The sequence below is a fragment of the Lampetra fluviatilis genome, chromosome 10 (assembly GCF_964198595.1).
Source record: "Lampetra fluviatilis chromosome 10, kcLamFluv1.1, whole genome shotgun sequence".
In the NCBI taxonomy this organism is placed as follows: domain Eukaryota; kingdom Metazoa; phylum Chordata; class Hyperoartia; order Petromyzontiformes; family Petromyzontidae; genus Lampetra; species Lampetra fluviatilis.
Window position 1 is genome coordinate 13,901,299 of NC_136284.1, and position 25,629 is coordinate 13,926,927.

At 45.4% G+C, this 25,629-nt stretch overlaps 2 protein-coding genes across 4 annotated transcripts in view; one reads left to right on the top strand and one right to left on the bottom strand.

Annotated features, from left to right (window-relative positions):
- Nucleotides 1–1,410, bottom strand: part of LOC144934600 (semaphorin-5A-like) — a 159,066-nt gene extending 157,656 nt beyond the window's left edge. For 2 of the 3 annotated variants that reach the window (XM_078860589.1, XM_078860587.1), the window contains exon 1: nt 825–1,410. The gene's annotated coding sequence lies outside the window, so the exon portion shown is untranslated. The remainder of the gene's footprint in view (nt 1–824) is intronic. The other variant, XM_078860588.1, reaches the window with a different exon arrangement.
- Nucleotides 1,411–5,493: 4,083 nt separating this feature from the next.
- PDIA5 (protein disulfide isomerase family A member 5) overlaps nt 5,494–25,629 on the top strand; it is a 45,232-nt gene continuing 25,096 nt past the window's right edge. The window contains exons 1-6 of the mRNA XM_078860590.1: nt 5,494–5,671; nt 9,403–9,529; nt 18,651–18,738; nt 18,861–18,935; nt 19,068–19,113; nt 21,513–21,605. Of these exons, the coding sequence (XP_078716716.1) occupies nt 5,633–5,671; nt 9,403–9,529; nt 18,651–18,738; nt 18,861–18,935; nt 19,068–19,113; nt 21,513–21,605 (468 nt within the window). The 5' untranslated portion in view covers nt 5,494–5,632. The remainder of the gene's footprint in view (nt 5,672–9,402; nt 9,530–18,650; nt 18,739–18,860; nt 18,936–19,067; nt 19,114–21,512; nt 21,606–25,629) is intronic.

Sequence of the window (25,629 nt, forward strand, 5' to 3'; positions counted from 1 at the left end):
GTTAAACCCACCAGACATTTAACTAGTACAGCACACCGGTGTGTTGGAGAGTAAACCCACAACATTCACAATTCGAGAACGACGTTTAGCCGTAATTACATCTAGCAGCACTGTACACACCGCACGTACAATAAGCTATAATGAACGGGTCTTGACCTGAAAATGCGTGACCTAGTCTCAAGCAGAACGCCACGAATCCGACCGCTCTGTTCGGTTGTGGGGAATTGTCTGCAACTTGCCACTTCGCTGCAGCAGAAATAATAACTGGTGCGCCACACGTGACTGATTCATTCGTGTCGGGTGGTGAAGGGTCGTCACAACACAAGTTTGTTCAGATCATTCCGTGGCCTGACCCAAAAAGTCAACGGCGAATCGTAATGTCGACTGCGAAAATCTACGTGTTAAAAAGATACCCGTAGTTGATGGTATGAAATGCATTCATTTTACGTTGCTTAACAGGACTTTAGGAATTAATTATGATCATTTAGGATCAATAGTATGTGAATACATTTTGACTATTCCTGCTCTCTGCGGTATAGTTATTCCCACAATTAGTTCCATACTCGCGTCCTTGGGAAGAAGACAATGTGCGGCTATAAACCGTGCGATCCACAATTCACATTGCCTACACAATGCGGCAGTGTCAGGGACGTATAAACCACAGACGACCTATTAAAAGCGCCCTCTGTTGCAAAAAGTCTGGCAGGTGCATGTTGGCGGAGCGAAAATGCGCAATCGCAACTTATTTCGGTAAAATGTGCACGGCACAACTTTTAATACGATAACAAAAAAACATCCGTTCAAAGACGAGAGGACTTTCTTACCTGCTGTCGGCAAATTATCACCTGCGCAGACTGCTCAACGCGTCTAGCATGGCAGCACCTTGGTGGCTTCTTCAAGATGTCAAAGTTTTGTTCTTGGGACGAATGCAGCTCCGTTGGAGGAGACGCGCGTGCGTTGCTGTACACTGCGCGACAAGAGAGAGTGTGTGTGTGTGGTGTCGTGTGTGGTACAGATAGAGAGCGTGTGTGTGTGTGCGTGCGTGTGACAATGGGAAGACGGCGAGTGAAACCCACCGAGGTACCCTCTGCGTGTGCCTGACATACAGGGAGACGATGTCTATGACGCAGCCTCAGTGACTGACGATGCATGTGATGAAAGAGTGTGCGTCTGTTGTGATGGAGTGTTAGCCTCTTGAAAGTGTGCCTGCGTGTCTACGTGTGTCTGCAAATCGGTGGGGCAGAGCATGCGTGTTAGACATCGAGAGACGTTATGTGCTGAACAACCCAAGAGGGCTGAATGGCACCCAACTCGCAGCTGCACATGCATGCAAGTGAGCGCCTTGGTTGGTGATGCTCACCGCTCCAAAGACACACACACACGGGCCATGTAGCTCCACCCACACGCACTGTGGGCCCGCCTCGACACACACACACGCGCACACTGGCTGAACGCACAAAGACACACACACACCCCAGCATGCTCCACCCCCTAACGATGTGCACCCACCCACAGAGTAACATTCTCACACCCCCCCCCCTTCATTGATCCAGCCCCCCCATGCCACGTGGTCCCGCCTACATGTCAATCAAAAAACCCACAAAGTTCGACCGTACAGAGGATGTGGGGGCAAGTGTTGTTAGCGAGCATCTTCGAAAGCCAGCATGGCGAATGCAAGGAGGGGGGGTGGTAAGCACCGCACTAGACCGCCTTTGTCTCCCCAGTCTTGAGATTTACACACACCGCCAAGTACTCATTGAAGGCTGAGTAGATCTAAGGGGCCGTCCATAAATGACGTCACGCACCGGGGGGAGGGGGGTCAGACATTTGTGACGATGTGTGACGAGGGGGGGGGGTTGAGAAATGTGACGTCACATCAAAATGCGCAACTTTAAATAAATATAGACAACACGTTCTACTTAGATACATAGACTTTTTAATACATGTTTTCTCCTACAACATCAGAGTGCAGCGCCACATTAAATACGCACTACAATGACAATAGTTTAAAGCGATTTGAAGCATGTTTTATTTGTTTTTGGGGGGGAGAGCTTTGTGACGTCATATTTGAGGGGGGGGGGGGTCTGATTTTTGTGACCCCGTGTTACGAGGGGGGGGGGGTCAAAAATCGTCCAAAATCGCGTGACGTCATTTATGGACGGCCCCAAACCCCAGAATGGGTGAATAATCACCATTGATGTTAATAGCCGTGCGCGGGAATCGATCTCTGCATGCCGGGATTGTGACCACGGCTCCCCACACGCTATTAGGAATTGCCGTGAAATGACCACATCACGATATATCGAGCGATCCGGTCCACGATAACCGTATCTCATTAAGGGGCCGTCCATAAATGACGTCACGCGATTTTGGACAATTTTTGACCCCCCCCCCTCGTCACGCGGCGTCACAAAAATTCAGCCCCCCCCCCTCAAATATGACGTCACAAAGCTCTGCCCCCCCCCCAAACCATATTTATTAAAATATTTAATTAAGTAGAACGTGTTCTCTATATTTATTTAAAGTTGGTTGCGCATTTTGATGTGACGCCACATTTCTCACCCCCCCCCCTCGTCACACATCGTCACAAATGTCTGACCCCCCCCGAGGTGCGTGACGTCATTTATGGACGGCCCCTAAAACAAATTTTCACATTAAATTTCCTGACAACATAATTATGAAATGGCAATAATTAAAGTTTAGGATAACAACTAAAGTAAAACAATTAAAACCGTGCACCCCTGAATCGAACGCGTGCGTTGTTTTTTTAAGTAATTGAGGACATGTCGATGATGTGACGTCATAGTAGTCTGACAGCACGTGCGTTGTGACAAGTATTAGAGATGTAAAAGTTACACCAATTGACGTAGGTTTGAGCGAAATGCGGTCGAATTCACAACGATGAGTTAAATAGGCAACATCGCTGGCTTAACAATGTTACGATGCATTAATATCGCGAGACTCGTTACATCGCCAAAGGTCCCCCGTATAGCCTTCAACAGGCTATTGGAGCAAGTGCTGTTAGCGAGCACCGCCAATGAATGCCATCAAGGCACACGAGGGAGATTGGTGGCCAGAACCACGCCCGGCCGCCTTTGTCTTCCCAATTCTGATGTTTACACACACAGCACCGGGTGCTCATTTTAAGGCTGAGTATACCTAGGGAAGGACCAGGACAGGGTCAGATATGTGCCACTGATGTGAGCGGAAAACTGGAGCCCTGCTTCCGAAGCGCAATGCGCTAACCACTGCGCCACCATTCCCCACCTAAAGATATACACACACCCCTCTAAGCTCCACCCCCACTTCATGTGGACACGCCCACACGGTATGCTAATGTTCCCAAATGGACACACCCCACACGTGCAGGGCACGCCCCCTCGCCACATGGACCCGCCCACAAACAACGCGCCTGGCCTGTACCAAGTCAAACGGGAGGGGTGTAAATTGTCCAACGAACATCGATTAGAGATTCAGGTCTAAGCGATTTAGTCGTTCAAATGCTTGTCCCGGAGATGCTGAATCGCAGATACACTGACTTAATATTTAGATTTGGGTCAGTGCGAGCTTACACGAGCCATGGTTTTAGTGTTCGTAACCACAGTCGCTCACAGGAGAGTATTTTATTTAAAGATGTCAAGTCAAAGTGATTTCCTGCTCAAAAGAGCATTGAAGTAGTGCTCATCTTCTATTTACACCCCTGAGCTAATGGTAGAAATGCAACATTCTAATGGCGGGGATGAGTCTCTGCGTAGGAGAGCCACTGTTGACTTATCGACAAAGTGGTATTTATTTTATCGACCCGGGATGATGGATTGAGTCAACACCCGGCCGAGGCAATCCTACGAATGCGAGCAGCTCGGAAAAATACGCGAATTGGACAAATTCTCAGGGGTGAAAGATTTTAGAATCAGAATATGTATTGATACAGGAGGAATCCGATAAGCTATGATGCCCTTTTTCACAGATATCCAATATTATTAAGGAAGCTGTGGAAGGATGGATGTTGGGAAAGAACTTAGCACATTTGTCAATAACGCTGCCTTTGCAAAAAATAATCCAGGAGACGTTGTTTCGGGAAATTGCCCTTCTTCATGGTACGTGACGGGTAATTTGACAAAACGTCACCACGCTACTCAGTGAGGGTTAGTGAAGATGGGGGACCATAGAAGTGTGGTACAACAATGTATGTTGTTCTACTGACCTCTGCTAGCCACAGAATAGCCCTGTAGCAGCCGATAACAGCTGTGTTTGCATGGTGATCACCCATCCAAGCACTATCCAGACCCAACCTCTTGACTTCCAGGTGATTTGGTCAAAGACTCACAATATTGTAAATGTAAATTGGACACAAAAATCTAGACGCAGCAATAAACAAAATAGCTTTATTAAATACAACAATTTTACACTATCTAAAGTATTACACAAGTACTACAAACAATATCGATTCCACGGATTGACCATTTTATTATAGCATCAATTTCAGTTTTAGCAGCTGTCACTCAACTTTTATTCCTTATTTCTGATCCCAGGTTGCCTTCAATAATTGTACTTGTTTTTTTTTCTTAACATCTTGCGCAACTTTTTTAGCCTTTTATATCAAGTTCTCCAATCCTACCCCGTGATTAATTTCCATTGGTTGTCGTAAAGACTCTCAGCACATTTTAGTTATGCAAGTACATTGATTTTATAATTTTGCCATTGCAATTTTAAGAGAATGTTTTTCGATGTCGCTGTAAGACCGTGACATATCTTTGCCACGCCTCGTATCTGCTTTGAGATGGCTTGAGAACAGAGACCACTGACAAAGAAAATGGAACAAAAGCTGTGAAAAAAACAGTTTCTAATTATCCTGAGGATGGGTGTGCCTGGAAATTGCGCTGGACGAAAGAGGGATATTGCATATAGATTCAAATCAGATGCATTATAGTGACTGTCAAAACACAGTAAGGGGCCGTCCATAAATGACGTCAGACATTTGTGAATATTTATGTGACGAGCCGGGGGGGGTTTGAGAAATGTGACGTCACATCAAAATGCGCAATTTTAAATAAATATAGAATTGTTATAACAACACTAATTGTTATAACGACACTCCTACAACATCAGAGTGCAGCGCCACATTAAATACGCACTACAATGACAATAGTTTAAAGCGATTTGCAGCATATTTTATTTTCAAATTGGAAATATGGTTTTGACGTCATATTTGAGGGGGGGGGTCTGACTTTTTGTGACGCCGTGTGACCGGGGGGGGGTCAAAAATCGTCCAAAATCGCGTGACGTCATTTATGGACAGCCCCTTTACAGAAAATAGTTTTTTGTAATTTTTAGTGACCCAGATCACCATCCGGACTTCTCGACTGGCTAAACAAAAAGTAAATTAATTAAACTTGAAGCTGTCCAATTTAAATGTTTACCATTCTAAGACGTGCCCACCACCACAATCGCCCCCCCCCCCCGCGCCGGTTGAAGACTCGATGGTTTCGCCCACTGCTCAATCAGCTCGCGGGACGTGGCACCGCGTGGCTCCATCTCCGCCAACCGCTCTCTTCACACCTCAACGCGCTCCTTTGCAATTGTTGCTCTCGATTCAGCTTAACAACAAAACATTCGCCTCTTGTACAACAAGATGTTGCCAAAGATCGCGCCTCTCCGCATGGCCGTGTCGGTAAGAAATCACACACCCCATAGTCTTTAACGCCATCGCCCCCGCGATTAGATTTACCAGCGTGGATAGGCGTGCGCGCTCGCTATTGGACGCAGCGGGGCATCGCTTTACTCTCTAGGCCAATCGCGTCGCAGAGCGCGTCCGGCACGTGGGCGCGCGAGCCAATGGCGTGCGCGCACACGTGCGGTCGATGCTTAAGCGCTCTAGCAAATGTGCGCCCGTTTTACAATGACCCTTGCAACGTCCCCCCCAGTTTCGTGATGTGGACGTGGAGCGGCGAAATGTTCGTCCCGTCAGCTTCATTGTGTGCTGCTTCGTTTGCTTCTGTTCCTTAACGAATTGTAAAGCGCTGTCCAGGCGACGATATTACGCGTGTACAGGAGCAGTTTAGGGCCACACGTGCGATGCGGTTGTAACTTTGTGGTTGACTTTTGCACAAGCGGTGCACTTTTGTTCGCCGTCGTCTTGTTAAGGGAGCAGTAACAACAACAGCAGTGTTAGTATTAGTATCACCATCGTGTTGATGCAATAACAGTTTAAACACAGGTCACCGTCGGCGTATCGCTAAACTATCACCGTTACCATCATCCTCTGGGGGTGTGTGGTGGGGCGGTGGGACGAGCAACACTTTTGTAAGGTGGATGTATTGGGCCCTGCCATAGGAACGTGGAATTTTTGTCTTTTTCTTGTTTTTTTACCGCTTGGCGGGAACGCGACGCCGATTCTCGTCATGTCGATGGACCGGATCGCGTCGTGTGAACGTGGAATTGACACCGTTGCCTGGGAAGTCGGGGACTGTGTTGTGGGTAGGAGCGAGCAAATTCTATCAACACATTGCTGTGACTTGTACTGTACTTCTAAGCTCCCATGCCTTCCACTCCACTTTAACCAACCTACGCCGACCGGCATGGGGGGGGGGAAGTATGGTCAGAAGGACCCCACACGAACCACACTGCGTGGGGAGGCCCACGAGCAGCAGTGAACTTACCAAAAAACACTCAACAAACGGCCTCGATAGGAAGTGCCAAGTGATTGCATTTTTGTCGATTTGCAAAACCGTATAAATGTTTAATTTCCACTGGGTGGGGAGTCGGCATTGAACGTCAAGGACAAACTTGGGTGCTGTCATAGAATTGAGGACTTGCCAACACTTGGACGTCAGCAGAGATTGTGTCAAGAGCACGGTGGTACGAGTACATTCAGTTTGATCACTTCCTAAGGTTGTGTTTATAGGGAACTGATCCATTTCATAGGACTATAACAAACAAAAAAGTAACTTCGTGCAAAGCCAGTGGTAATTGTGCCAGAATGTACCATACTATATGACTAAGACGTTTCTCCAAATAGTAATTGATGCGTTATTGAGACTCATCCCCGTCATGGTAATGTGTAATTTCCACCGTTGATTACCAAATCTTAAAGGAGATGAGCACTGCCCAATGCTTTCTGGAGTACGGGAGTCAAATCTGAACAATCACCTGACTTTTCAGCTGTAGTTGTGCAGAAATGCACACATTTCGGCTTGGCAATATACACTGGTGTTATAAAGTATTTGTAAAGTTAAACATTATCACTTTCCAGTTAATCATAATCACTTGGGCTGTAGGGCAGACGGAACCTGTCCCTGTGAATCATTCAATGGAAGCAAATTGTCTCCCTCACCTTTTAAGCCACTCAAGTGGCTGACGTGAGGCAATGGGCCACGCAGACTGATCACGTGGCCACATTTTAAATTGTTAAACTCCAATGGGTATTGTGCTCGTTAGTATTGTGAGTGCTAAAAGTGTCATCGGGTAAGGTTAGGGAAGTGTGAAAGAGAGACCAAGAAACACCCTGACATTTTCAAGAGGGAAACACGGATTTTGAGAATTGGCAACGTACATTTTTTTTTGCATGATTCGGGTTAAAGCTACCGTGAAGAGTATCCGGTACGCATAGTAGGATATGCCACGTCTCACTCTCATGTGGACCGCAAACACTTTCAGTAGTTCAGTTTTCCAATGGCGGATCTTATTCAATGGACCATAAAGGGTTTTGATTGATTTTCTGGGTGGTTTTTTCCAATGAAAATCTGTTGAAGAAGCTCTTTTGCAAGTGAAAACGAAAGCGTACAAATGGAAAACAAATGGAAATTTTAAACATTGGCAACAACAACAAAAATCTACGTTTTATTTGCTTGCAAAAAAAAGCTGATGACATTTGCTGTGCAATCTTAATTTTAGAACTTTCGTGACTGCAGGAATTATTATTTGGTTCTTTCGGTTAAGTCACGTCTATTTAAGGCCACCCCACAGAGACGATCACCCCTCTCTGTTACCTGTGTTGCTCTAGCTATGTATGTATCTTGGTGATATCTGTCTGCTAATATGTCTGTCTATAGTTTTCTGGTTAGATATTATGTCGCTATTTCATTATACCTGATGATGATTGCTTGTGTTGCAATCGAAACGTCGTATTCTATTATTTAATTTAATTTATTATTTTATTTTTAGACGTGACTTAACCGAAAGAACCAAATAATAATTTGCTGTGCTCACAATACTCTATAACCTTGTATGTAAAATATGATGAACAATAGCTGTAAACAACACAATGAAATAAACTGTAAAAGCTCATTTTATAAAGATAATGCTAGTTATGTGGACATTAACTATATCATTGTATGCACAGCCCTTTTGTCAATTCAGTCCAATGCCGGTTGAGGAAATATATACAATAGCTGACGTTTCAGGCAATGGCCCTTCTTAGTATATGAATGCCAAGGGTTCTAAGAGGGTGCAGCATGCCTCACACTCCCTCCCCTTGCAACAGTTCTGGTGTTAACTAGTGGTGGGTGGAGTCTTAACACATTATATTCACAACACCGCTCGCTCTAATGAGCGCTGTGGGATTTCACTAACAGCCGTCCTCGGTTTAACAGGAGTGGCAGGCACTGGGTAAAACGTTGACGCGTTGTGGTTGGCGCATTGCGCTATGAACCCATCGACTCGGGGGTCGATTCCCAGCCACTGCTGCAGAGTACATTCAGTAGAGTATATATTTATACTGGTAGGAACCACCTGGTTCCACCAGCCCACAGGGGATTATTGTGTCCGTCCGTCGTGCATCCAAAAATGGGAGGGGTGGGGCTGGGTGGAGAGGGGAGGGTGGGGAGGGGCTGGGTGGGGAGGGGCTGGGTGGGAGGGGTGGGGCTGGGTGGGGAGGGGCTGGTCACCCCGTGGTGCCCTTATAAAACTCAACGTTTAACCTACTCACGCCGGCTTGTGCCCGCCCTCACAGTCGGGCATATTTGCGGAATACACCACGCCGCCGTTGACCCTGACCATTGACCGAGCAACCCAACGTTCCTACCAGCTCCCTCCGCAGGAATGTGTTTGAGTGGGGGCACTCAGATGTCGGTGGCCATGGGGAAGACCTAACACCACATAGTGGAGGTCAAGTGGTAACTATGCAACAGATGTGTGATCTCAGATTATTTAATTATTCTGGAGGAATCTGATGAGCTATAAAGCTCTTGTTCACATGTCTAGTAGGGGCGGCAGGGTCAGAAGGTAAAAACAACAAGCAATAAAAAAAAACATGATCGGAGTGCAAAGTATAGGAAAGCTAAGCAAATCACTCAAATACAGCAGAATGATGGAAGCTCGGGTGATTTGTGGTAGCATAAACCTTTTATCGTGACGACCTCGTGATGTTCAATATCTGTGCGTGTGTGTGCGTCCCCCGTTCAGGCCCTGTGCGTGTGCGCCGTGCTCTCTGCCAAGTCGGCCCCGCGCGTTGAAAAGCCCGACGACCACAAGGAGCTGAGGAAGATTATCCGCACGCGCAACAACGTGCTGGTGCTCTACCACCAGGGAGGTGGGTGCCTGGCGGTGAATGGGTAGCGCCTAAAGCAGAGGTCGCAACCGGGTACCCGATACCCGTACCCGGCCGGGTACGGGTAGCCGTTTGCGACCCTGGTGCGGCCGGGTACGGGTAGGCCGTGAGTCACTGGTGAGTAGCCGTTTGTCACTCATTTCGGGTAGGGTACGGGTACGGGTAGGGAACGGGTACCTGTTCCCAGCCGGGTACGGGTATCCATTTGCGACCCTGGTGCGGCCGGGTACGGGTAAGGAATCAAAACCCGTTTGCGACCTCTGGCCTAAAGTGAAAACTTAATACCTCGCAAGCGAGGTTTGGTGAGAAGTTATGTGGCGAGATGTCAACTACCTCACCTGGTATGCAGGAATTCTAGATTTGAAGCTTTCGTGACTGCAAGGATTCATATTCTTAGGTTTTTTCGGTAAAGTCACGTAGGTAAAACATCAAACATCAAAATTAATGACTTACAGTATCCTGGAGTCTACAAATTTAGTTGCATTTGTGGTGATTGCTACATTGGAGAAACGAAACGTCATGTTTCTGATCGTGTCCGCGAGCACAAGTCAGATCTGAAACACGGCAGAACTGATTCTTCTGCCGTTGCCAATCATTGCTATAACTCGGTGGGCTCTCATGAAATTGTCTTTTCCGAGACCAAGGTTCTCTGCAAACCTCCCGGCTACCATCAAAGGTTTGTACACGAAGCCATACAAATATACAAACACAGACATTATTTCAACCGTGATGATGGGTACAAACTTAGTAATCATTGGAAAGATGTTATCAACCACGCAAAAAAGACTTAATTACACTTTTTTGGACCATCTTATCTGACAGGCACTATTTTACTTTACTTTACCGAGTGCTAACATCCCCAGTTATTTTTTAACAGTACTCTCTTCATTGTTCAGCCAGCATTGGTATAAACATGGGCATTTTCGTTCTTTTGTCTGTCATGTGTATCAGGCCTCCCCTCCCCCTCTGTCCATTGTGTTGGCGTGTGCAGCAGCAACCGCGTCCAAGCCGTCGTCCATTTTTTTGGCCCCGCCCCCCCCCCTCCCGATGCGTTGTGCTTAGCGCTCCGTGCTGTCTTTGAGCCCCGCCCCCCTCCCTCCCGATACGTTCCATTCATTGGCTACCACATTCTGATGAGCTCCCCCCCCCTCTCCTCCCCCCTTCAACTTGCTTATAAGGGATTACATCTTGAATCATTGCCTCACTTGATGCAGCTAATTCGGCTGTGACGGTTCCACCTGATGACGGAAACTTGTGTTGCCTCTGAAACGTCGTGATTTTTGTTTTATTTTATTTTATTTTCATTAATTTTGATGTTTTACCTACGTGACTTTACCGAAAAAACCTAAGAATATGGTATGCAGGAGGTCCTGGGTTCGATCCCGACCCTGATGCCTGTATATTTTGTTTTCCCTCTTGGTCGCATGGACTTTTCTCCGGGTCCTCCTGGTTACCTTTTAGAGACATGTGTTTTGAATATTTGGCTGCTATAGATTTCCATACGATGAGCCACTTAATTGGGCTATCATTTGTGGCCAGGTCGCTTCTGAAAAAGAGCTACATAGCTCAGTGGGCCTTACTCGGTCAAATTAAAATAGTTTATCACGAATATAATGAGCCAAGAATGTCTGTGTGTAACACGCGTGACGTCACTCCACTGCGACCAGCCCCCCTCATTAATAATCAGGAACAGCTGGGGTCCTCCATATGGACTCCCCCCCCCCCCCCCCCGTCATTAATAATCATGAATGGGTGACGTCACTCCGCATGAGGAAGGTGGAGTGGAAATGAAAATGAATGTACGCAAATTAGCTTTCATTTTGACCTTTCTTTATGGAAAGTAAAGCTAATAAAGAAATCAACGCAGTAACTAATATTACGAGCCTAAAAGGCTGTGTGTGTGTGTCCCGCGCGTGACGTCACTCCACATGAGCCCCACCCTCATTAATAATCATGAGCGGGTGACGTCACTCCACATGCCGCACCCCTCTCCATTAACCATGAGTGGGTGACGTCACTCCACATGCCACTCCCCAATAACCATTAGCGGGTGACGTCACTCCACATGGGGCAACCCCCCCTCATTAATAATCATGAGCTGAACAATTTTTCTATTTAAAATGTCAGATTTACTGCAATATACACCCGTCACTGGACGGGCAAACAAGCTAGTAGTTTAAATAGTGTGGCAAGCAGTGATGTTATGCTTTAGTAAAAAAAAACTGTTCTGCTTGAATTCATTTTCTTGAGTATCAGATCGTAACGTGAACCGGAGGAATCCTGAAGGTGACTTGGTTTTTCTGCTTGAGCCCTGGATACTAGCACTCAACCCTATCCGGAAAGTACCGCGTGCTGTTTAAAGGCAAATGCGTGCTTCCTAAAATCAATAATGGAGCGGTGCTCATCACTATTGGTCTGAAGCCAGTGGTGGAATTTCCACGTTTAGATGGCAGAAGCCAACATCTCTAAAATAAATTAATGTTGAATTCCCACAAAGTGGTGCTGTTTTGTTTTTATCAACCAGCCTCTTTGTCAATCCACTGCTTACCATGCAGACGGTGATCGACTACATTACACATAACCAGGCTGAGATGACTTGCGCACGAGATTGCCAGAAGAACTGACAAATGTAAATTTCCAGAACAAAATATAAGAAAATTAAGATTTTATGTTAATAAAATCTGAGATTTACTAAATGACGTTACCCATCTTGAAATTTTGCAAGACTCAAACAATACATTGGAACTCATGACGAGAGCACAAACATCCACAAAATCATGAATCCAGAATTAACTATTTTTAGTGAGGATTAGATTTAAAATTTGAGGTTGTTGGATTGCACAGAGCTCGTCATGCGTGCAAATGATTCTGCCGGGCTGTGAGAAGGCCAGGATATGATAGTGCAAGACATGGGTTTGCACCCACATAATGTTTTAAAAATACTCAAAAAGCATTTGCTCAAACATCCCATTGGAGGACCCTCTCAAACAAATAATCATGATAATTTGCGGGACTTTCCTAGATAGATGACTATTATGTATTGCTTTGCAAGGGTCCTGCTCGGGATGTGAGGTTGATGACTAATTCAGTCTTTGTTTTTATGTGTGTGTTTGTGAAAGTAGAGTGCCTGGAGAAAACACATGTAAACAAAAATGAACACTTGTAAATCACAGATTTGTCAAAACATCGCTTCCGCTTATTGGTGTCATGTTCTAGAAAACCGTCCAATAAAGTTATTGGTGCATTGCTAAATGCATAGACATTTGTTTTAACTGTATCATGATTTTAAAGAAAGCTGGCTGTTGGTGTACACATTCACAAACAGGCAAATGAACACTCACAGTTGTCCTAGATAAACTAACAATTAACCCAGGTTAATGCCATTTATGCAAAGGTCTCTCCATTCTACCCCTTAGCCTTTTCCAATAACACTAATCTCCCTTATGTCTCTGCACAAACGTGGATATGCATTCGCACACAAAGATACATTTGTATTTACACTGTGTGGCTTCACTAATTTCCATGTTTCTCATTAATTCTAAAAGGCCTGGTTTCAATCAATGTGGATTAGCAGAAGTCTATCAAATAATACACCCTGAGGGTGGAAGTGATGTCGGGTGCATTCCATCTCCGCAAGAAAACCGATAGTAGTATACAATCTATGCTTGGGAGTCTCTATCTTGTTGTTTAATGGTATTGAAGCAGTGGGTTTTATTGAGTAATGCAACACTGTTGTGCGCAGATATTGTCAGAGTTTTGCTAGGATGACTGAAGTCTGTTTCAAACAATGGACCCAATTAAATGCCGACTGCGATTTGCAGCAAAAAGGCCGGCACTTAATTATTGCTCCGCAGAGATTACTTTCAACGGGGAGGGCATTGGCACGTTCGCTGTTCTACAGAGATGTGAAGTCAAGGCCAATTCAACGAGTCTCCTTGCTCAAATGAACAGTGGAGGGTCACCATCTCCCTTGGCGCACCCCCTGCACCAAGTGGTAGAAATTCCACTTTTGCACGTCTGTTGCCTTTCCAGAAAAACGTGATAACTCATTGTTAGAAACACCGCGGTAAAGAAAGATAGGCTGGGTCTTCTCCAACATGGATTTTAAATTAAAACCTCAAGCACTCGAACCGTGCTGTCACGCAGCCACCACAATCTTTATTACACAGAGAACTCTAGCAAAGCTAAAGTCCAATGAGCCAATAGGTGTGGTTACGAAAAGTTGTTGGTAAAAAAATTAACTCCGAAAGATTGACTATCTGGGATGGTTGTGTTGTGTTGTAATTAAATGTACAAAATAAAGCAGGGTGGCTTGCATAGCCTCGTTATTGGTGAACCTTCAATCAAGCCGAAATCATTACTTCAATTCCTGCTGCCTCCCAGTCACATATGCAGTTCTTTATACAACTAAGTTCCCACTCGAACATTTACATTCAAGACCATTACATACAAAACGTACACATTGTGTACACGTATAGTGAGATTCATTTGCAAATGTTGAAATTCAAATTTTGTCCGCTAACTAAATTCTGGAATACTGATGCTAATAATCAGCCTGGTGGCATTGTGGTTAGTGTGCCCAACTCTCAATCAAATGGGTTTCACTTACAAATCCCAGTCGTTCAGCTCTCCACGGTCGAAAAAAACAAGGACTACTTTTCACGGGAAGTCAGTGGTAACTTACCTGGAATAGCAATGTGTAAATACCACCACTGTCAAAATAGGTGAGCACCACCCAACACTGGCTTTAACTGAGATGCACCTTAATCAGACTGGTGCATACTAATCGTGGTCTACATAAGTACAGTTCTCTGGTTTACCCTCGCCTAACTGATCCTACTTAAGACCTTGTCTGACCAGCTCTCTCTCTCTCTCACCTGAAGACGATTGCTTGTGTTGCGATCGAAACGTCGTGACATTTTCATTATTTTTCTATCTACGTGGCTTTACCGAAATATCCATAGACTATGATCCTACTTCTCAATAGTTATCTTTGCTTGGATTGACTGGAGCATCCCACCCCCTGCTATGTTTGCATGTTGAATTTTGCAATAAACAGTCAAGTCAACTGCAGCAGTTTCTTCAAAGGGAATTTTTCAGTTAAGGTTATTATATATACACACGGTCACCGGTAATTGCTCACCAATTGCCATGCAACCTCAGCCCACAGGTTCCCAGTAATTATATGGGGCTTGCACATTTCCCTGGTGGTGCCAACGAGCATTTTTTAAGTTAATTACCCGGAAATTACGCAGTCATTCTTGGAGCATCCCTGCAAGCGCAACCCCCCTACTCACCCCCCCCCCTCTCGGCCAGACCAACTGATTGATTGAAAGATTTCTGACTCTTGGTTTATTTTAGGTTAACTTCACAGAGCTAATGTTGTGTATTGTGTATTGTTGTATGCGTATCCAAGCGTAACGATTTCTGGTTGCGCGTGGTTCAGAAAGAAGTGTTTTTTTTTAGGTTCATTTGGACATTACATTTGAACGCGTGTCTCTCGACAGATTTTTTTTTTTACTTCGGCTCCGACACAAATTGGCCATTAATCTCCCAGCTCAATCAAGCGATTGCGGTGTGCCCATTGTCTGTGGTGACCTTTGAACCAGTGGTGAAAATTACACATTCCCGTGGTGGGAGCATTCTCTGTGGTGGTGGTGGTGATGATTGGCTAAAACTAGATATGTCATGGGGATATTCAAGTAGTCAGGAGTACTTGTTATCACAAATATACTTCGTAAGAAAACCATAGCTAATTGCATATGTAAATCCTTGGATTTTGCTCGTTTTAAAATTCATATTCTCCAGTTATTTTCCAATAGCGCTTTGAGCATCGAGATGAATACTTGTTGTCCATTCACGTCTGTCACAGCGGTGAGTGCCATATCATGTCCAGGGAACGGTCCCTGAAGATGGCATCATCAGACTACCTTTGTAGCACCGGCTTGCTCTCCAAAGATGGTTTGTTCTGTGGGAATCAACTAGATTTTTTGTAACTAAGCAGAGCTGCTATATACCTAATTAATGCACATAGCTGCTCCCTTGTACATATTTGCTTTGCTGTGTGTCCTTGCCTCTCTCCCACACTAGTTTCAAGGTTCGTTCATGAAAGATTTTTCACCTCTCATCACTCCCATACTTGGTGTTACCTCGGCAGTGATATTACGCTATTTAAGCCCTTTGACTATCGCTTTAAATTGGGTTTTTTTGGTTCTCATTTGCAAGGAATAAAACTCTTATGTTTTTTTTATAAATGGACACAGCTTAGATAAACCCCTTTACGCATTAAACATAAAAATGTCGAGGAGTTGTGCCATCATCGATCAGTGATGGGACTGAGACCTCTGTGTTGTTATACTGTACTTGTTTTTCTAGTTTTTACCTCTTAGCTTTTTACTTAATATTTGATCAACATAGTGGTCAGTTTCAAAACCACTGAGCCAGGTTGCCTCGTTTCAAAGGTTTGATTGCCAATAGTTTCCATCAGATATAACCCAAGTATGTTATAAATAATACAATTGGGGGATATTGCCAATGTCAACTTAGCTCTCTATCACACGTGGCCATACATCCCCACAGAAGATGGGCTTTTTTACTCCCATTGTGCTTTGCTTGTTCTGCATCTTTGTGCTTTGCACTCTGTAGGATTTCAAGGTCTCATAAGTAAAACCTGCTATTGCACCGAGCTCTTGGCTGATCATAACCAATGATTTAATCTCTGCATTCATTGAGTGTAACGAGTACTATCAGTTGCATCCACTTCAGAAATTGTCGGAGCGATAAATTGCACAGTGATGAAAATATGTTCCTGTCCCCGTGACCTTGAACAACATTTGTTGGTGCTCATTTTTGTTGATGTTCTTGAGCCAGTGTTGGAAATTCCACATTCACAAGTTTGAGCCTGGCATGTCTTTAATGCAGTCGTTCTTGACTGCTTACCGAGCAGTGCAGTCTCTCCCAAGTGGTGCTCCTGTTACCAACCACAGGGGGTCACTCGCCCGAGTCCAACTTCCCTGGGATATGAACTCCTGACCTTCCAAGTAATAAGATCACCCCACCACCAGCCCCGATAATGGATGTCAGAAAATATAACAACGTAAAGTGGCGTTCGTCGTTCCGTTCTGCAGCTGCCGCTGAGAATTCAGGATAGAACTTTAGATGATCAAGTGATGTGGCAGAAGATCAATTGGCTTGACCTTTTGTTTGCGTGCACTGCTCACACAGAATCAGTGTATTGTCATGGCTGCCAGCCACTCAAACTAAATCTACTGACAGTGTGTATTTTTCTTCTCTGCTGTGTGTTAGTTAGTTTGGAATTGTCCTCAAGTTAAAGCTACTCCTGACAGCTTTTGCCCTGCAATTTATGCCAATTTGATGTACTGCCTCTCACAAGCCATGTTGAAGGGTGTGTTTTATGTGCATCATCATCTTCAGACGTAACATTCTGCATCGGCCTGGAAATGATCACTTCTGTCTGTGGGATACAACACCTACGGAGCTTTGCAACAGTCATTTCTTTTATTTGTACGAGTTAAAACGCCTCGGTGTTTCTCTGTGTTGTAATGCACATTGGACAGTCCTTATCTCCAATAGCAGCCCTAAGCAGTGGCGGAAATTCCACGTTTGTAAGGCAGTGATCAGACTCTTGATTGTAGAACTGTTATTGTTGTCTTCTGCCCACAGCTGGACTTATTTGATCAACTAAGGGACAAATGGGATGGAGTGACCTGGATTTAAACCTCCAACCACCTGATGGAGAGTTGGGCACTCAAACCGCAATGCACCCAGAACAGTGTTTAGTATCAGAATTAATGTATTAAGTAGTGAACACCATTTGTATTGAATCGACTTCCAACCAGGATATGAAGTCAGTGCTGTGGGGTTTTGAGGTGTGTGTAGGGCTGCCCTGCCACATCACCACTCAGCTGCACTGCCCGTAAAAGTGCTCAGATATCGTGTGTCCATCTTCCAGAGGTCGCAATCGGGTACCCGATAACCGTACCCTACCCGATACCCGGCTACCCTTACCCGGCCGGGTACGGGTAGCCGTTTGCGACCCTGGTGCGGCTGGGTACGGGTACGGGTAGGCCGTGAGTCACTGGTGAGTCACCGTTTGTCACTCATTTCCCATCGTCTTGTCTCTTCTCACAATTAAAGTTCCTAGAATCAACCCACCCGCGCCTGCAACATGGTTTCATCCCAGAGGTCGCAATCGGGTACCCGTACCCTACCCGATACTCGGTTACCCGTACCCGTTTGCGACCCTGGTGCGGCCGGGTACGGGTAAGGAATCAAAACCCGTTTGCGACCTCTGCCATCTTCCCTGTGATTATCGTGTCTGCGTGCGCATTCTCCCTTGGCTGTCTCCTCTTGTCACTCGTAAATAAAGCTGAAACAAATTGACATGGTTCATCGCAGTCAGAAGGCTGCAAAGTGATTCCCATTTGGGAGTCTTGTCGGTCCATTGTCATCCCAAAATAGTCAATGAAATTATATTATTTGGTGGAAAGTCAGCAGTGGTCATCCCGTGAAGAGCCTGGCTCTGTCATGGAAATTTGGAATTTTCACATCATGTTGAAGGCCACTATGCTTGCTTTAGCGTGGATAATCTTTTACTTGAGTAGACATTTGCTATAATCCACTGGAGGTGAAAATTGATCCACGGTTTTTGTTTTGTAATCTGGTAGCTACATCAGTGGATGTTACCATGGTCAGAATCAGGATTTTTATTCAGACTGGAGGAATCCGGTCTAATGGTTCACACACTTTTGATCCAGAGGTCGATTTGATTTCCTGGCGCTGCAGTTGGAACAATGGCGGGAGTTTCTTAAATTACATCACCTCGGTCCACCCAGCCGTATAAACGGGTACAGCACAGTGAGTCGTTCGGCAGGTTGCGCAGGTGGTGGGGTATTGTTTGGTTTCTTCGACATCTTCCCGGAGATCTGGCCAGTGTGGGAGAGTAGGCCAAAATACTCTCTACCACTCACTCTAGTGGAGGCCCTTCTGCCAGCAGTGGCGTGAGCCAGTAGTTGCAGGGCTGCACCTTTTTCTTTGCACATGCCGTTATTATAACCTCACCTTTTGCTTCTGTTTGTGGCAGAATCTGGCTTGGACAAGAAACTAAAGCTTCTGTCAGACGTAGGGCAGGCAGTGCGCGGTAGCGGCACTGTGGCGTGGGTGGACTGCGGGTAAGGATACCTTCACACTCTCGGTGCAATGCTCTCACTCACCCTTGCCTCTTGCAATCGATTGTCCAAAGAAGGGGGGGACGGCTGGTGCAGAGTGTCGGTACTGTGTGTTGCATCGACAGGAACTCGGAAGGCCGGAAGCTTTGCAAGAAGATGAAAGTGGAATCTGGAGGGACCAGCAAACTGATGCATTACAAGTGAGCCTCTGAGCAGGGAATCTACAAACGCACTCACGTACCGGCATCGTGAATAGTTTCTCCCCAATGCCCCCGACCATCTTGCCAACAGAGTACAAGAGGGCTATTTGTCTTTGTGTGTGTATTCCTCAGGGATGGAGAGTTCCACGTGGAATACGATCGTGCTGAAACATTTAAGGTACCAACTTCGTTTACCCATTCACTGCTCTGTCGCTCCAACCAGTTGGGCTTACCATGTGGATAGACTGGCCCCCGTCATAGGCGAATGGAATTTCCATAACCACCGGTGGAGAAAAGAACAGTCTCTATGCTGTACTGCATGTTTTGGGCTGTGACTGTCATACATGGGTTGACTGTTGCAAATATTACCATGGGATTTTTGCACTTTCACTGAACACAATGTATGCTGATAATTCCCTGCAGAAGCCAATGATGGAGTGGGAATCAAATGACTGGCTCCGACATGAGTGAACATACTCATCACTCAATAATTCCGTCAGCCAGTACTCTCGGTTGTTGTGTTTAATTTTATATAAATACAGTTATATTTACCATGTCTGTCTAACTATAAAAACTAAAGGCTTAAGTCAATGCTAGTTGCGCCTTCCAGGAAATTATGTTTGTTTTGTAGATTATTACGGGGAGCTGTGGGATAGCAGTTCAAGATATTCAATCTTTGCACATTGAGATGTCTAATGCGTCATGCGCCACATGCTGAAACGATGTTTTGTTTCAGCACAACTTCGCAGAGTTTGACCTTGAGTACTAAAACACGACACTGGCAAAATAGATGTTTGAAAACATAACAAACACGAAGATTACTGCCCAAGAAACTTTTATTGACAGCAGTTCTCTGCCTGGTTTCAGGTCCCCTGCCAGGCTGTGCGCTGTGGAATTCCATCTGCTGTCTGGCCCTCCCTTCAAACATACTCTCCTTCATCTTTGCCTTTGTGTGTGTGAACAGTCACAGTCTTGATTTGAAGCTTTCGTGACTGCAGGAATCCATACTCTTTGGTTCTTTCGGTAAAGTCACGTAGGTAGAAAAATACTAATAGATCACGACGTTTCGATCGCCACACAAGCAACCGTCACAGCATTGTCATATGCATGCAGAATGCATTGTGTGCTATCGCACAAACATAGTCGTTTTTAGATTACTGATGTCTCTCAATCCCGTCAGCTGACAAAGTCGCTGGGGCGTCTGACTCGCAATTACAAGGCCGCGAGTTAATATTCTGCTTTGGGGGTCAATTAAACGGACTGCTCCTTCCGTGCCAATACATTGGATACGAGTTTTTTTTGCGAGGTTATGGGTGACTTCTCTTACCGGGGAGACTTGGCTCCTGCCACGGAAATGTTGATCTTTACTGCGGGCGCAGGATGGCCAGAGGAGATGAGGGAGATAGTTCAAGCAGGAAGAAACTTTTTGACTGGTGTCACCAACCGTACTATGATTATGCCATCAATGTCAGGCACACGAATAAGCGCTTTGTCCTTATTCTTTATTTATTGCATTTTTAGCCTGTTTGTCTAAAAGATGGTCAGCCTTGGTAAAGAGATGTTTTATAGCCGGGTGTCCCGGTAGTTAATGCTTTTCCTGTGAAAGGTCATTTAGTCAACACCGCTGAGATCCTGGATTAAATTCCAGGTTTCGTGCTCTCACCTTCGTCACACAAATTACTACTTGTAAGGTGTTGTGCTTCATTTTGTCAAGCCCCAGCCCCGAGGATACTAACTGGTACAGACATGGGGAGTGAACCACCCACTCACAGGTTATTACAGCCCAATTGTTTACGCAGCACTGTGCTGCTTAGCAAAATGTGACTGCATATGCCTAACTGCATCTGTGTGTGGTTGTGTATCAATGTGCAAATCCCCATGTGTTTTTTTTCTTGTGCCTGTAAAAAATCTTTCGTATGTTTGTGCCTGTGACTTTGTGTATATGGTCCTCTACTTGGAGAGCGGTCGTGTAACGGTTTGCGTGCTATGCTACGAAACCTGGCTCAGCCGTAAAGCAGCACCTTATGCGGTGTTTAAATATCAGTGCTGGGGAATGAAAGACAACCGGGCATGGTGCTGGTCACAACACCTGACATTGCATGCCATGCCAGCGGTTAAAGGTGTCCAATTAAATTTCGATTTAAAGCTTTCGTGACTGCAGGGATTCATCTTCTTGGTTCTTTCGGTAAAGTCACGTAGAAGGGAAATAATAAAATAATAAAAATCAAACATAATAAAATAATTCTCACGACGTTTCGGCAGCCGTCCTCAGGTGAAGAACAGGGCTGTCTTTCCGACAGACCTGTTCTTCACCTGAGGACGGCTGCTTGCGTTGTGGCCGAAACGTCGTGAGAATTATTTTATTATGTTTTATTTTTATTATTTTATTATTTCCCTTTTACGTGACTTTACCGAAAGAACCAAGAAGGTGTCCCATTATTTTACAAGTCTATCCCTGGATCTTTGTGTTCACCGCTGCTCGTGCGCCTTCGTCTTTTGCGCGATCGCCCGCTGCTCTCTCGCGTCGCCCGCTTGCACTCGTCTCTGACCTCGTCCCCGTCCTCCCCTTCGCCGCAGTCGCTGGTGGCGTTCATGTTCGACCCCACGGGAGACCCGCTGTGGGAGGAGGAGCCCGATGCCAAGGATGTTGTGCACGTGCACAGTGATAAGGTATCGGACTTGGGGGGGGGGGGAGGGGGGGTGGGGCTCGCGCGGCTTGGCTCATGTGCTAGGCCACCCCGTCTCCGCCACGACCCCGCTACGACCCCGCCACGACCCTGCTACGACCCCTTACAAAGCATATACATCCAGAATAAATGCCTCATTCGAGAACCAAGCATCGCACCGCCTGGCTCTGACATTCCTCGAAGGCACCGGTGGTGCAACCATCAGCCTCATCAGAACATGAGCAGTGCCACGCAGCCCAAACTATGGGCCCACGTAGTAAACGACTGTAGTCTGCGCTCCTTCAATGGAGGAATAGCAAAACTACACGAACTCTCTCATGAAGCCCTTTCATGGTGAGCAGACCTCGACATTTTGAACCATATTGTCATAAGTATAAATTTAATCGAACAGCACAATACAATTATTATTTTGATATACAGAGCATATGAGCACAGGATAACCTCGCTGAGCGTGGTTTTGATCGAACTCGTGCTTCGGCTACAAACCACCGTTTGCCTCATGAGGTCTATTTTCCGGAACACGGAGGGCGATTTTTCGGCGACACACGGTTTTGACGCTGATAAAATTCTCATCTCCGCGTCGAAAATTAGTGCGCGGTCCACTTGTGCTCTTGTCAGATAGGCTTGTGAGAGGTGAGAGTGCCGCATCTGTTTGAAGGTACTATGGTGTTAATGAATCGACTGAGAACGATTTATTTACCACGTAAGTATTTTGCATGTGTGTTTTTTTTCTTTTCGTGCGTGTGATAACGTAACACATACTCAACATGCTCGCGCACAACGCAGTTGACCGCACACATTGTCGCATGCATCTAGCCGTACACTCGTTGAGGACGTCAGTCATGCGGACGTCTAGATGGCAAATCGTTAAAGTTCCAGTGACGGTGTTAGGGGCGGGCGTCGGGCTGGCAATCCAGTCTCAGGGGCGAGTGTTGAGAAGATTAATGAAGATGGGGGTTTTGTATTGAGGTGAAATTGAAAGAGTGTACAAGTAAAATTAGTTGAGAAAAGAGGGACGAGGTGATAATTTTGGACCAGGAACGTAACCCTATTTTTCCATGAGGTCCATTATTTTAACCTTATGGCGGTACCCCGGGGTACCATAGTACCCCGGCTCTCGCATAATGTCCGTGATGCAGTCATTTTAGTCTGTTTATGGTCGGCGATGCGGCAATCAACTCATCTCGACGAGCTGTACACGATGCACCACTACGGGGCGTGCGAACGTTCAGGGTTTCGGCGCAATCGTCCTCGCTGCGTTTCGACATCGTGGAGTAGCACTGATTTAGGATTGATTGGTACCCCAGTCGCGGAGTTAAGTACACCCCTGGAAAAAATAGTGTCCCAGAAATAAAATATTTAATTACCTCGGCCATTTTGTATTATTTGGTACCCCGGGGTACCGCCATAAGGAGCATTCGTCGAACGCGGTTTTGCCCAAAACTGGCGTTTTCCAGGAACGTAGCCCTCGCGCTCAGCTACGTCAACCTGAATTACTACGTGTCAACATGCTGTATAGGAATGAGAGGGACACATGTAGGAAGGGGATGAATGATATGATAGGGGAGGGAAATGGGGGGGTTATGTGGTGGAGAGTAGGAACGGGCTTCATTGTATTCTGAATTGCATAGAAGACATTCGAATGGAGAGGGCTTTTAGTCATAGCCAGGACTTGTACTGGTGGAGAGATTTGGCTTTACAGACCATGAGAGGCAAGGTAGTCAAGACATGAAGAGCAGCAGACGAGAAGGAAGACTACGTATGTTTACTCTCTGGTTCTTGCGGTAAAGTCACATAGGTGGAAAAATACAATAAAATAAATATTTATTTCTTACTTCATTTTATCTTTCCACCTACGTAGGTAGAAAAATAAAATAAAGTAAATATTTTTTTTAATTTCATTTTATTTTTCTACCTACGTGACTTTACCGAAAGAACCAAAAAGTATGGATTCCTGCAGTCACGAAAGCTTCAAATCAACTACGTATGTGAACATTATTTTGCACCGTACGTAGCCAACCGTGGTGATCGGAGGTGCAGAGTAACCACCGATCGAGCAAATCTTTTATTGGGGTCATCAGGAGGCGGCCTGGGCAACTTGAGAGGAGGGCACAGGGAGTAGAGAGAAGTGGGATGAGCGAAGGGAAGTCAGTGAGACTAAGACCATAACGTTGAAAATTATAAAGGGAAAATGTTCAAATAAAACCGATATAATTTACGAGCAAGAAGAAGAGTATGAGGATGGGAGTGATGCAGTCTCGTTTGTGGGCGCGGGTGAGAAGTATTGAGTGTATCATATTTGTGTCGTATTTATTTGTTGGCATTCATCAGCCTTCTGCGAAATCACAGTGGCTTCCTTCCAGCCCTGAAAAGCTTCAATTCATCTCACTCCTACATCTGCCCTCTACACCACTCCCTCTTATCGCTCTTCCCCCCCCCCTCCCGCCCCAGCTGTAAGTCGCCTTTCTCAGCCGCTGGAAATAATACATTTTGTTCTTTGTCATCTCGCATCATTGTCCCATAATGCTGGCCACACATCAGTATTGCTCTGTGCAGTCTGTTTTGGCAAGTCATGTGCTTCGGAGTTGCGAGCTGGAATCCTAAAAAAAACTCAATTGTATTCAAATATGTTATCTATTATGTGATTTAATCTTGATTGGAAGCTTTCGTGACTGCAGAAATCCATACTCTTTGGTAGGTAGAAAAATAAAATAATCTTTTTATTTAATTTTTCTACCTACGTGACTTTACCAAAAGTACCAAAGAGTAGTATGTGATTTGTTACATGAAAACGAAGTAGAAGGAATGTTAATCCGCTGATTGCTTATTGCATCTATCTGTTCTACAGAATGTAAATACCATGTGTTTACATTTTTTACAACTGATAGGTTGGTGGCTTTTACATTCTGCAGCCAGACTTTTCTCCAAGACAACTTTGGCTGCACCTTTGAGCCAATCACCCAGAATGTGGCCCGATCTCATGAGACCTCAGAAGCTAAGCAGGTTCTTGAGCCTGGATAGTGCTTGGATGGGCGACCGCCACCGTGCATAATACAGGTGTTGTAGGCTGCTGCAGGGCTGCGGCGGAAGCAGTGGGCGGTGCAGCAACTACAATGTTGTACGCTGCTGTGCTCCACCACCTAACGCTCCCCAATTCACCAACCCACACAAGGCCGACGTGGTGACGTACGGTCGAATCACTCTCACGACCCACACGGGCTTTACTGTACGTTAACAACTTTAAACGGGTGACATAAACATGCCAATTTGATTATCCCATGTCAAGTATTATTTGGCTTAGTGAATATGTGTGTATGCACCTAGCCTGGCGCAAGCATCACGGTGATGTCACTGCCCGTTCGAGGCAAATGTCAGCTGTTGATGTTGGAGTGTGTTCGTGATTTTGGGAGTACTAGTTGAGTGACGTAGTTTGCATTGCATTGTGGCAATGGGGAGTTAGATTCCCAAACATTCACAATGTCCAGCGAGAAACACGCAACAGGGCATGGTGCTGGCCACTATTCACTCATGTGTTGTGCCTGACCTTATTAGGGGCTCCGTAGCAGCACTTGCCTCCCAACAGTCTCTATGGCTAAGTAAGGGGATTTATTTGTGTGTGTGTGTGCATGAGCGCTATGTTTTGGGAAGTGAGTCCACTTTTAGTGTAACAAACTTCTCCTGCACATGTGATGAGAGAACTTGGTTGAAGTTGACTTTAACAGTCTAATGGGGAATTTCAATTACTCTGAGATTAATGGACAAATCTACCCTGAGGTGTTTCGTTCTGCAGCCCTTTATAGGAATCTGTTCTGGCCTATTCACTCGAATGTTCAGCTCATAGCAATTAGAGTCTGAATGTCAGACTGTTGGTACATTTATTTCGATATACAGTATGTCAGGCTAAATTAAAATAAAACATCTACTCCGCTTTCTTTGAAAAAAAGTTTTTTCTTGAGTGCTCCTAATGCGGTGATTTATATGAAGAAAATTAAAAGTCAATCACAAGT